The sequence below is a fragment of the Gavialis gangeticus genome, unplaced genomic scaffold (genome assembly GCF_001723915.1).
Source record: "Gavialis gangeticus isolate Ggan-Ray unplaced genomic scaffold, GavGan_comp1, whole genome shotgun sequence".
NCBI lineage: Eukaryota > Metazoa > Chordata > Crocodylia > Gavialidae > Gavialis > Gavialis gangeticus.
The window spans coordinates 33,250,232-33,261,790 of NW_017729033.1; the positions used below are offsets into that span (position 1 = coordinate 33,250,232).

Genomic DNA, 11,559 nt, shown 5'->3' on the forward strand with positions numbered 1-11,559 from the left:
CTAGATGTTGGTCCACCTCGTCTGCTTGAGAGTAGATGTTGGTTTTAAGTAATTCTGAAACAGAAATGCTATAAAATTTAGGAACAATTGTGAGAAACTTTTAAATGTATCAGTATTGCTTAAATCCTTCTCTTCACTCTCTTTTGTTATACATGCACATTCAGAGAATAAAGGGAGTTCTCATGATGACTGTAATTCTGTAGACAACTGGCTTTTATGAGTTTGTCCCCATAGAATCTTTACAAGTCCACCATGAAACAAGCATTGTACTGCCAAAGAATTCCAGGGACACTTGTTATAACATTAAATATGAAGGCAAGTCCTGTAGCTAACTTCCCTTAGTACAGAAAATTCTGTTGTTCCAAGCATGTGTCCCAAAATGTATCCGACATACCATGTACCTAATTGTATAAAGCAGCTTGGAAAACTTTGCTGACCATTGAGATATTTTAAAATATTAAACCTAAGATGTTAAAAAGAAAGAAAATAGAAGCATAAAGCTCAAATAGTCATTAACAACGAAAAAAGAGAGCCTAGGTACAGTGTTTTGAAGATTTGGGTCATTCTGATTACTTTTCTCGAATTGAATTTCTTATTTATTAAAAAGACAAGACAATCTCAGGAGAGCATCTTCCGCAGTTCTTTCATATAGAGACATAATACACAATGTTAACAACCATGTAAAACAATACAAAATGCTTTCAAATTTAACAAGTAGAAAAATATAACTAGTTTATATGGCAATTGTGAATCTAATACTGTACAGAAGTATTTATGGAATTTACAAATAAATTATAGCTTAAATGCCCTTTTTAAAAGTTCTAAATGTACAGTGGAATATAGGCTCTGAAGCTTATCACTAACTTACCACAAATTAGTGCCAGTCAAATGTTCTGCCAACAAGCTCAAAGAATTTCCTATTGGGTTCATGAAAATACTCATGCAGTTTATCAAGTAAACGGGAGTCTATTTGTGGGTGTGCTCTTCCTTTTGATTCATGTAAGCAACGTTCCCTACCACTGTCTCTTAGACAATAAAAGCCTTTAGTTTTATTGAAATAAAAGTTTGAAGCATTTATTTGAGGCGACAACCTTAAAAACCTCTCTACCTTCTCTATTTCTGGGAAGGGATCTTTGATTAGTTTATCCCCATCTACAATGTGAATGTGACCAAGAGGGAAGTACTTCAACCAGTTTTCCATGTGAATATAATATAAGCTTCTATTTATTGCCTTGTAGTCCACGTTGAGTTCACCATCTTTAATCAGAACTTGTTCAATGGAAGGATACAGCTTGTGCTTTTGCACATGATTATAGAACACTTGGGTGTAATCTGATAATACTCTCTCACTTGGATCTCTTAAAATAAGGAGTAATCTTATTGATTCATTCATGTTATAAACTCTTTCAGGCACTTTGGGTGATGTGAAATATGCTGGGGTTTTTTCCACTGTGATCTGACAGGGATAAGAGAATGGCATTTGATTAATATACCACTGTAGTCCATTTCCATAATGATCTTCCCAGTCAAAGAAATGGACTTCACTTTCTGCTGCTGCAATATTTGGATGGAGACTCAACATCTCTAATAAGGCTCTTGTTCCACCTTTTCTTACTCCAATGATGATCGTTTGTGGTAGCTGCTGGCGAGATCCATTAGAATGAATATTTTCTTTAAAGTCATTTTTGAGAGATGTTTTCTTTAAAAGTTCTTTCTGAACAGACTGAGAAGGAGCCTCTTCCTTAGGATGTACAGCTGGTCTGGAAGGCACTATATGAGGTTGAACAATAAGCAGCACAGCTCCCAGTAGAAAAGCTGCCATGGCAAAAGTTCTTAGTCTGGTTTCACTCAACCAGGTAATGGGGTAGGTAGCAATTTCCACATAGAACAGTCTTTGAAACTTGTGATTCTTTTGCTGAGTGTACTTCTCAAGCAGAAAAGTCACTAGGAAAAAAAAGAAAAACACATTACTCTCAGATATATCACTGCTAAAAGCTAAATTGAGATGCTAAACATTATCTCAGTTTCTGCAGCAGTTCAAATTTCCTAATTCTCTCAAAGTTAGACTTAGAAATCACTAGATATTGTTAATATTTCAAAATGAATGCAAAATGAATGCAACTTCCCAACAAAACGTTTACCAAAGATTTGGAGAGAAGACTATTATAAAGCTTTCTCTGGTACCTAAGTTGGAGTGTCATAATTTTGATTTGTTAAGAGATTTAGAGTTCTACTGGTTTAACCTGAGAATTTGATACTATTATCTGCAAGTGTGGTAATGTCTTGGAATCAAAACTTAGAAAGAAAAAGGACAGTAAACCCCTGGCCCATACATAAGAGTAAATGGGAATTCTAGGAACTGTAGTCTTCAGAGGGCTCATATGACTGCAACCTAGAAGCAAGTTCTGCTGGGAGAAAAGATTCAGGCAATAAAAGCAGAGTTACCTAGGACTACAGAAGATCTAAGAGGGCTATGGTGTTCCACTGGAAGGTCTATGTAAGAATGGCCTAGAGAAAAATGAAGCAGAGTGACATTCACTGCACATGCAGGTTCCCTTGTGTAGAATCTTGGGTGCAGTAAGTTCTCCCAAAATATTGTCTACAAAAGGTGGCAAAATCCATTCAATGAAAGGGAAGAATGTAAAGGAAGGTGCTTTTTTAAGGAAGGAAAGTGTTTTCTTATTGAATAACTATGTAGACAATAAGATTTTTATTTTTCTTCTACTGTTGTTGGAAGTAGAGAACTTTGATTTTCTTTTCTCCCCAAAGGGTCAAATCTTCAGTATGTTAACTCCTCTGATCAGGCAAAAGGGAAATGGGGGTACATCTGGGAAAATGAAGCACAATTACACCCTGATTTTGAAATGAGCCAAGATGTCCCTCTTATAACTATTCTATAGATACACCATGTTTGGAGTTCTAGAGTCTATCTTTACATACCTTTTTAAACTGAACATTTCTGCAAAAACGACAAATAAGTACATGTTGATGCGGATAGTTAGCTGCAGTCACATCTTGGGATAAGAAAACATCAGACATACTACTGAATATCACTTTGTGAGTTGACTAATGGCATTTGCCATAATGTAGAAGTTTGCTTTTAGCAAGAGATCCAGGTTTATACTGTAATGTGATTTTCATTTATTCCAGTTTGAATGCTTAATTTTGTTCTTAAAGAACAGAACACTTTTTGGCATGGTGTTATTAAGTTGAATAAACCTGCAAGAAATGTTGCCTCTGTTTCTTGATCATTGTGATTAGTTTTGGACCTTGGACATCTTTGTCATGTTGGAATTTGCTGGAAAGTACCAAACCTTCCAGCTAACAATTCTCTGAGCCAGCCACAGGTTCTTTATACTAAGTGTCTACCATTACTTAGCTGCAGTGAAGGTGTTAGCATAGACAATATTTTAGGCAACTACCAATGTTGTTTAAACCTAGTAGTTGTTTCTGGTAGATTAAAGGCTGTGGTATGTTACTTGTATTTAAACAAGGCATGGTTGTGCCCCAAATAGAATATGTATCAATTTATCTTGTTCTTCATATTGATTATTCTCATATAATAAAGGGCTTAGTCCATCTGTCTGTCTCTCCATAATGCTCTTGGAGCACTCGGATTGGTTATGGAAACAACCAGTCAGTGCTCCAAGAGTGATATGGACAGGAGGCGGCAGCAGTGGCACGGCACCATGACTGTGAGGATGGAGGGGACAGAGTAAGGGGACCAGGCCAGCACTGCTGGTGTTGCCCCCACCATGGCCCTGCTCCCTGGAGGTGGTAGAGCGCCACCGTGACAGCAGGGATGGAGCACGGGGGCGAAGCCAACAGCGCTGGCCTCTCCCCCACCTCCCTGGCCCTGCTCCTTGGAGGCAGCGGTGGTGCGGGTTGTTGGCGGAGGGGGTGGTAGGGCAAGCTACCCGCCCTGCTTCTGGGAGGCTGTGGTCATGCAGGGAGGGGAGGGGTTAGGGTTAGCAAGCTTCCCCCTGTCGTTCTTGATGGGAAATTCGCTAGTTCTCTCTCATTTGTAGTTGTTATTGTTCAATAAAAAAATGGAGCTGTACTGTTAGCCAGGAGACAGAGACTCAGAATGGGTCTGAAGAAGATATGGAAACCTGAAGAAGATATGGGAGACTCAAAATGGGTCTGAAGAAGATATGGGAACCTAACTTTGTATAGCTCTTCTGAAATGTATAGGGTTTTCAGGAAGAACTACAACCTGCCTTGTGTAGGACAGATGACATGGTCTGTTTTGTGACAGAAGATGTATGGAAACTCTGCGAAGTAATCTTTTGAATTTTCTTCCTTTTTGGCTCCCAGCTCAAGTTTTTGATACAGGGGCAAAATATGGGTATATGTTAATCCCTCTTTCCCGCTCCACCCTTCTAAACATGGTAGAGTTTTTGCCATGTCAGTGATACTCTTGCTAGTTGTTTTTTTTCTCTCTGTTTTAAATAGGAAATAGTATGGCTGTTGCTGACAGGAGGATTGGCAGTACAACAAAGCTTCCACTACAAGTAACTTTATCTGGGCACCCTGAATGACTACTGGAACTTCATATTGAGCAGCAATATGAGCAAACACTGCAGCAACAAGGGCTTAGAAGGAGACTGAAGACCATTATATTAAGACTATTAAATAACAAACCTGAATTAATTTTTGAGGCCATTAAATAAAAGAAACAGCCACTTCTCTCTGAGTATCTTTTAAGAATGAAAAGTTTATAACCTGTAAGAACTGCTCAGCCCAAATCTGCACTACCAACAAGACTTGTTTAACATTTAAAGATCTGATCTTAGAAGCACTTACTCATGAATAGTCAATTAGATTACCAATGAAGAACCTGATGCAACCCATGACACATGCTGGCACAACATACACTTTTTCAGTAATTTAGAAGGAGTGTCCCCATACTCACCAGTCATTACATTTTATTTTTGTGTAATGTTTGTTCAAGAAGGCATCAGATAATATATGCTATATGGCAATATTTGTAGTATTTATTGCCTTTATTCATGCCCAATTAACCATATCCTCAACTGTCTTTGCATTACTCCTTTTTGCTTGCATCCAATGATGCTTTATCTCATTTTTCTTTTTAATACACACAGTTTGTATTTGATTTGACAGATATTGGAGCCATTTCATTTGTGTTGTGTTAAAGTAATACAAAACAATGGACAGTACCTCTCACGCATAATTAATCGTATAAATTTTATACAGAAACCATATATTGGATAAGCAAAATGAAATCCATGAATAAAATTGCATATGGATCAAATTATCATCTCAGTTTTCTTCTCCCATGCCCTCCCTAGAACATGATATAAATCTGCATTTTATTTAGTACAATGACAATAGTTTACATAAAATAAAGATGCTAGCATACGTTATATAGCTGTGCAATTTGTGAACCTTCAAGAATTTATAACAGCCAGTTTGCCAAATTACTTTTCTTCTTTGAGATTCCCCTCCATTGCCTCTGCAAGTCATTTAGAGCATACCTGATTTCATAGAATGACTATTTTTCAGATTAGTATAAAATTAACTAACTGCATTGTATTAGTATTATATTTGCTACAAGTAAATGAGTGAGTCAGTACAAGAAATACAGTTCATGTTTAAATGATATTTTAGAGATTTTTTTTAACACATTACTTTTTCTTAATCTTCTTTTCAACCTTTTCAGATTAATAAATGAAATCCTGGTAACACAGTTTATTCAGTCAGATTCACTGTGGAGCATGCCAATTAAATTAGCTGTGAGTTTTCATTAAATACCTTGAAAACATTTTCTTTGAAGAAAATGCACAACTTTTTTTCTTACATTTCTTGTAAGAAAATTTGAGGGGGAGAAAGAGCTGTCATAATTGCTGGATTTCAGCTGATATTAATTAACTTCATCAGTAATATCTATATTGAACAATACTATTTTAGACAAACTTGTAGTCAGTGTCTGTAACCTACTTTCTCATATGTGGGAAATCACAAAAAGAAGATTCAGGCTAACACTTTTAAGGAAGACTTAGTGATTTAGGTGCCCAAGTTCACTAGAATTCAATGAGTCAGTAGTTTACCTCCCATACACTTTTCTAAAAATCCCAGCCAAAATTATTTGAGAAGAAGGAACAGAATCAGAGTCTCCTGGCTCTAGTTCTATGTAAATTTTGTTTTAAAAGCAACAAGCAAAACAAATTTCAATATCTGCATTAAAAACCATAGCTTATTAAACATGACAATATGGGCCATTCTTAGACTAGCCATGCAAAATATCAAAGAACATTAAAAGATTGATTTAACTATTATATGAAACCAAAAGTTTTTCTCAGTGCCATAAATAACAACTTCAAAGGAAAGATGCTCACTACCATACCAGTTTGCTTTTATTACTACATTGTTTGTACAGTTTCAGAATTGGTAACTTACTAACTCTGTTTAATCAGGTTTCTTTTACTTTAATTTGTCCCACTCCTTCAGTGCTACTGGTAACAGCCTTTGTGTTCACCAGCCTGTGTCTCATCACTGCTCAAGCAGGTCTGGATGATTCTATAAGTAAACTGTCATTAAAGCATTGCTTGTGCTAAATGGGGTAGGGAATTTTAAAGGAAAGAAATTCAGGATCGACAGACTCTCTGAGCTTGGTCTCACGAGGCTCAGTATCTTCAATAACTCTGCTTGAGGAGTTCTCAGAAGCGGGAATGATGGGACTCTTACTTACATATTCTGTCTTTATTAATAACACTTGTAAAACTAACTAGGCTGTGGGCAGCCTCCTCTTGGGAGGAAGTGGATACCTTACTTTGTAAGTAAAATAAGTTAAGCTATTAATTAAACTGAGACCTGGCTGCTCCAAGGACTTCAGTGAGACAGAAAACAGCCACTTGACTTACATGGGTTTCATGTAGAAAGGATAGAGAATTCTCACCCTGACTCTTAGCACCAATACTACCACATACTCTATAAAGTCTGGAGAGAATATATGATGCATGAGGCTAAGCATTTTCTTTCCTGTCCCTACCTTCTTCCTTGCAGAGGTGGAGACCTTCTCTTGAGGGACCCCTGAATACACAAGTGTATAGAAATACAGTCTAGCATATGAGATGCCAGAATAAAAGACCTCAGATTCGAGTGCTCACTGGTTCTGGCTCCTGTCTAGTGAAAATCCTCTGGTTGAAAGTAGGAAACAACAAGAGAATTTTCTGTTCCTCTATCTGCAAAGTTACACAAGTGTAACTTGGGCAGAATTTGGATCTTTGGATACTAGATATTTTGTATTGAATTATACTGTCAAAACCTACTTTAGAATACATATTCAGGCATACAGTTCTGCATAGTTTGAAAAAATCAATTTGGACTACACAATTCTTAAATCTATTACACTGGCTTATTACATTTGAAAATAATTTAATTGAGTTAATGTAAACTTTCCAAACAACTTTCGAAATGGATTAAAAGTTAAGAAGCCATACAAACTGAGAATTTTTTCCAAATAGCACTGTTTTCTTAACAGTAGTTATTTTTGTTCTAGTACTTTCATTTTTTAAAAGACTATCAAGTTCTCTACAAACTAATAGAATGAGAAAAAGTTGTTTTCACTACTTCATGTGCATGCATATTCAAAATGCCATACCTATACATAGCTATGGAATCTTATTCTCGGACAATTTGCCAGTCTACCTGAAACAGTAACAGAAAGTACCATTTAGTGGTACTGAGATGGGAATACTTCTTAAAAAAGCAAATATTAAGTTATCTATTAAGTGTTCTTAAAACACTTCAGTGGATTTTCTGTATTTTAATAGTTCCCTACTACAGGAAACCTTTTCCATTGCCCTTCTTATGAAGAGATGTTTCCCTTCAGCTTTTCTCCTTGCACTTTCTAAACCAAAGGGATATAATATCATTTTTAATAGATAAAAAGTTATACAGTTTTTAACATGGTAATAAAATATGTTTAGAACTAGCTTATGATTATTGGGAAGTGGCATCTACTTTTCAGAGCAATGTGCAAGACAAATGTTTTAAAAGAAACTACTGTACACACTAGTTGAGCTGCTGAGTTCTCAGCGGGCATAAACTATTGATCATCTCTCATAAGAGAGGAAAATCTCCCTTTGTCCAAATAAGATGAAAAATGGTAGCCAAACAAATTAATTTATATAACAAGCAGCCAAATTACATAATCCTTCTTCTTTATGTTCCAAAATTTACATTTTTTTCCCAAAAATAAAAGCTAAAGTTCCAGATGTCATTACACCTCTATAACACTGCAGTTTGGGGAGGGGGGGTGGAGGAGGGAGTTTTTAGAGCTAATATGTTACAATGGGAAATCTAGCCCAGACTTGAGTATATTTGAATAATACATAGTTTATAAAAATAGCCTTTTTTGAAGTCCCTATACATTGACTTGTGTGTTCAAGATGCCTGATTTCTGTGTGTGATATAAACACACAGTATGTGTGTGATATACATGCATATAAAATATGTGCATGTGTATAAAATATATCTGCTGAAATTGCATATATTGAAATCTGTTTTACTGGTGTACTCAGAGTGGTAAATATAGTTTATACAAATCATCTGGATCAGCAGTTCATGTCTTTAAAAATGGGTGTAGTTTTAACATTTGCAATAAATTAGCATCATTAAAATAGACCACGGTTATCTGTAACATTCTTTTGTAGATCTCTTTCTTAAAAACTAATATTTCATGTAAAATGATCATAACCTTTATAGAACTGAGAAAAGGAATACTTTAGATCTTGGGTACAACACCTCACATGGACAGAAAGAAATGGATCAGTAGGGTGGAATAAAAATAAATTTGTAGTTTTCTGGGTTTTTTGTATGGTGTGCTAAGGCACAGTATCCCCCTTCAAAATAGTTAATTTTGGAATTATGCCAGAATTTCCATTTCCTCATAGAGACAGACTTGTATTATTCTACTTTATTCCCAACCTCCAATAAAAACAAAAGATTTTTTAAAGAAAACACAAGACTAGATCATGGTTTTTTCCTCTTAAGTAAAATGGTTGGGTTTAGGGTTTTTTTAGTAAAGGGTTTTAACTTTCTACTGCATCAAAATCCCCCTAAGGAAATAACAAAAGTGAAAAAGTGGGGTTTTTTGTTATCATTTTCCCTCTTTCCATTCTAAAATCTCACCCCCACTGCTACTAAGAAACTTAATATTAACAGCTTTTAATCCCTACAATCATGCAATTTCTCACCTTCATCTGCAATTGTTCTCAAACACCTGCATGTTATTAAAAAAAGTCCAGTTTTCTCATTTCATCTTCCAAGTTGACTCCTACTCCTTCTGCCTGCTTTAACTAACTGCTTCACATGAGAATGGTACTAGATCAGAGTGTCACTGGTGAGGTCATCAATCTGCAACCAATCACCAGACCAGCAGTTTTGACACAACTAGTAAGGAAAGGCTTCTTGGTTACAGGATAGACTTTTTGACAAGAAACAGATGTTAGCCATGGTGCTTGGTAGTTAAGGCATTTACCTGAGATGTTTGAAACCTAGCTTTAAGCTTCTGCCTGATTTAGTTATAGACTTGAACTTGAGTTTGCCATCTACTAGTTGGAACAGTCACCTACTGGACTGCATGGGTCCATGTCTCTGGCACAATGATTAATTGTTGGTGGACCAGTTTCAGTAGAAGACTGAATGCCTTGCTTTAGAACAAGTGTGGTGATAAGGGATGCGGTGGGGGGGAGTCTATCATTTTTCCCAGTATACTTCCAAAGGTCTCTTAAGGTTTACCTTAATATAAGGCAGGGTAGATTTGTACCATATAGACTAACCAAAGTGTGTGTGTGTGTAATATATATATATATATATATATATGTAATATAATAGATATATCTATATTATATATATATATATAGAGAGAGAGAGAGAGAGAGAGTGCATGCTCAGGCTTTCATAGGCTGAAGCTCACTTCATCTCATAATGTCAAAGGACATGCAAAAAGCAGAGTATAAGGAGAGAGGGATAGGATACAAAAGACAAGAGGGGGAAGAGACAGAGAGAGGGTGGGAGGAAAGGAGAATTTCTAGAAGAGACAAGCACATGAGCAGTAAACCCACTGGAACAAAGGAGCCACAAAAATTAATTCAGATAATGGGATAAGAATCCAGAGTCCCTATTGAACCCATATTTAATCCAGGCTGAGGAAAATTTCTTGTTCCGCAACTTCCTATAGTATTATGTCATCTATCATATCATAATATAAAACAGGATTTATTTATTTTTAAAGAGCACATCTTTCTGAAATGGCAAAACTAATTTCCAGTTCATCTCTATCCCTCTCTCTAATTCCCATGGAAGTACAACAGGCAGGAGAGAGTGTACCAGGAATGAAATGATAAACCACCAGGAGTTTTTCCCAGTATCTTAATCAAGGGAATTATTGCTCCAGATTTGCCATGAAAGTAGTACACATGAACTGTTCTCACTTGGATTGCACACCCAAAATATTTACTTCACTGGCTGCACTTGTATTACGAGGGCTGAATTTAAAAAAAGAGAGAGAGCTGTCTGCTAACCTTGATGTACGAATCACTAGCTGCATTCAACTGAACTGTAGTTCAGTTGCAAGAAAAGTGAAAAATGCACTTGTTAGAAGCATGAGAGACTACAGAAAGAGAAAAGGCTCATTTTTTTCTAAGCTTGAGACCCGGTCACAGAAGTCACTGACATGTACTGAATTAAAAACTTTCCTCCCACAACTGTCATGTTTTCCTTCCCCTTAGGCTGTGCTGTAAAAATAATTTCTGAGAGCGATTTTTGCTGGCAGGTGCAATGACGGGCTCTCTTAAGAGGCAGCACTGCTGAAGTCCTGCTGCTCTCTGCAGCAGCCCCCAGCCCCACAAACCTGGTGCGGGGGCAGGGAGCCTGAGCTCACAGGGCTCCCCAATTCTCTGGTTTCTCCTGAAAATCCAGAGGTCTGTTTGGCTAAAAAAAACCCCCAGCCACAGCCCAGTGCCATCACACAGGAAGCAAGAAGAGGCAGGAGTCTGGATTCAAAACCAACCTGGACAAGTGAATGGACAGGCTCTCAGTTTGCTGAGTGTCTCCTCATGGAGGAGCAGCCACAAGGACCAGCAGCCTCAGGAAAGTCCAGCCTCTGTGGATATCGCAACCAGCTGGTCCAATAAAAGATCTCAGCCTACGCAGTCTTGCCTCTTGCATAATTTCTGGAGCATCCTGGCTACAGCCCGGCTCCTAGCTACCTGGGGAAGCGGCAGCGCTGCCTGAGGGAGGAGCCCCGTGGACAGGGGGCAGCAGGTGCCTCTGAGGGGGCGAGCTGGAGACCCGCAATCTTCGGGCTGGCGGGCATGCTGCGCGCTGTCAAACCGCGGGAGAAGGCAGCAGCTGGCTCCGGAAAGCCAAGGGAGGGCTCGGGACCCCCGAGAGCCAGCGCGGGAAGGAGCCGAGGCCGCCCCGACGTGGCTGCCAGGTGCCGCTGCCGGTGCCCGGTGGCGCAGCCCGGCGCGCTCGGCTCCGCTCCTCCTGCCCCAGGGGAGGCGGCCGCCCCGCGTCGGCACCTGC

General features: G+C 38.1%; 1 protein-coding gene across 3 annotated transcripts in view; it reads right to left on the reverse strand.

Annotated features, from left to right (window-relative positions):
• The window catches only part of HS3ST1 (heparan sulfate-glucosamine 3-sulfotransferase 1), a 17,494-nt gene that overhangs the window by 5,409 nt on the left and 526 nt on the right, over positions 1 to 11,559 (reverse strand). The window contains exons 2-3 of one of the 3 annotated variants that reach the window (XM_019526569.1): positions 11,042 to 11,153; positions 17 to 1,944 (exon numbers count right to left, since the gene is read on the reverse strand). In XM_019526569.1, coding sequence (XP_019382114.1) covers positions 875 to 1,822 — 948 coding nt within the window. In that variant the 5' untranslated portion in view covers positions 1,823 to 1,944; positions 11,042 to 11,153 and the 3' untranslated portion in view covers positions 17 to 874. Of the gene's footprint in view, positions 1 to 16; positions 1,945 to 2,940; positions 3,678 to 9,224; positions 9,382 to 11,041; positions 11,154 to 11,559 lie in introns of those variants that run through there. The other 2 variants (XM_019526571.1, XM_019526570.1) reach the window with 2 other exon arrangements.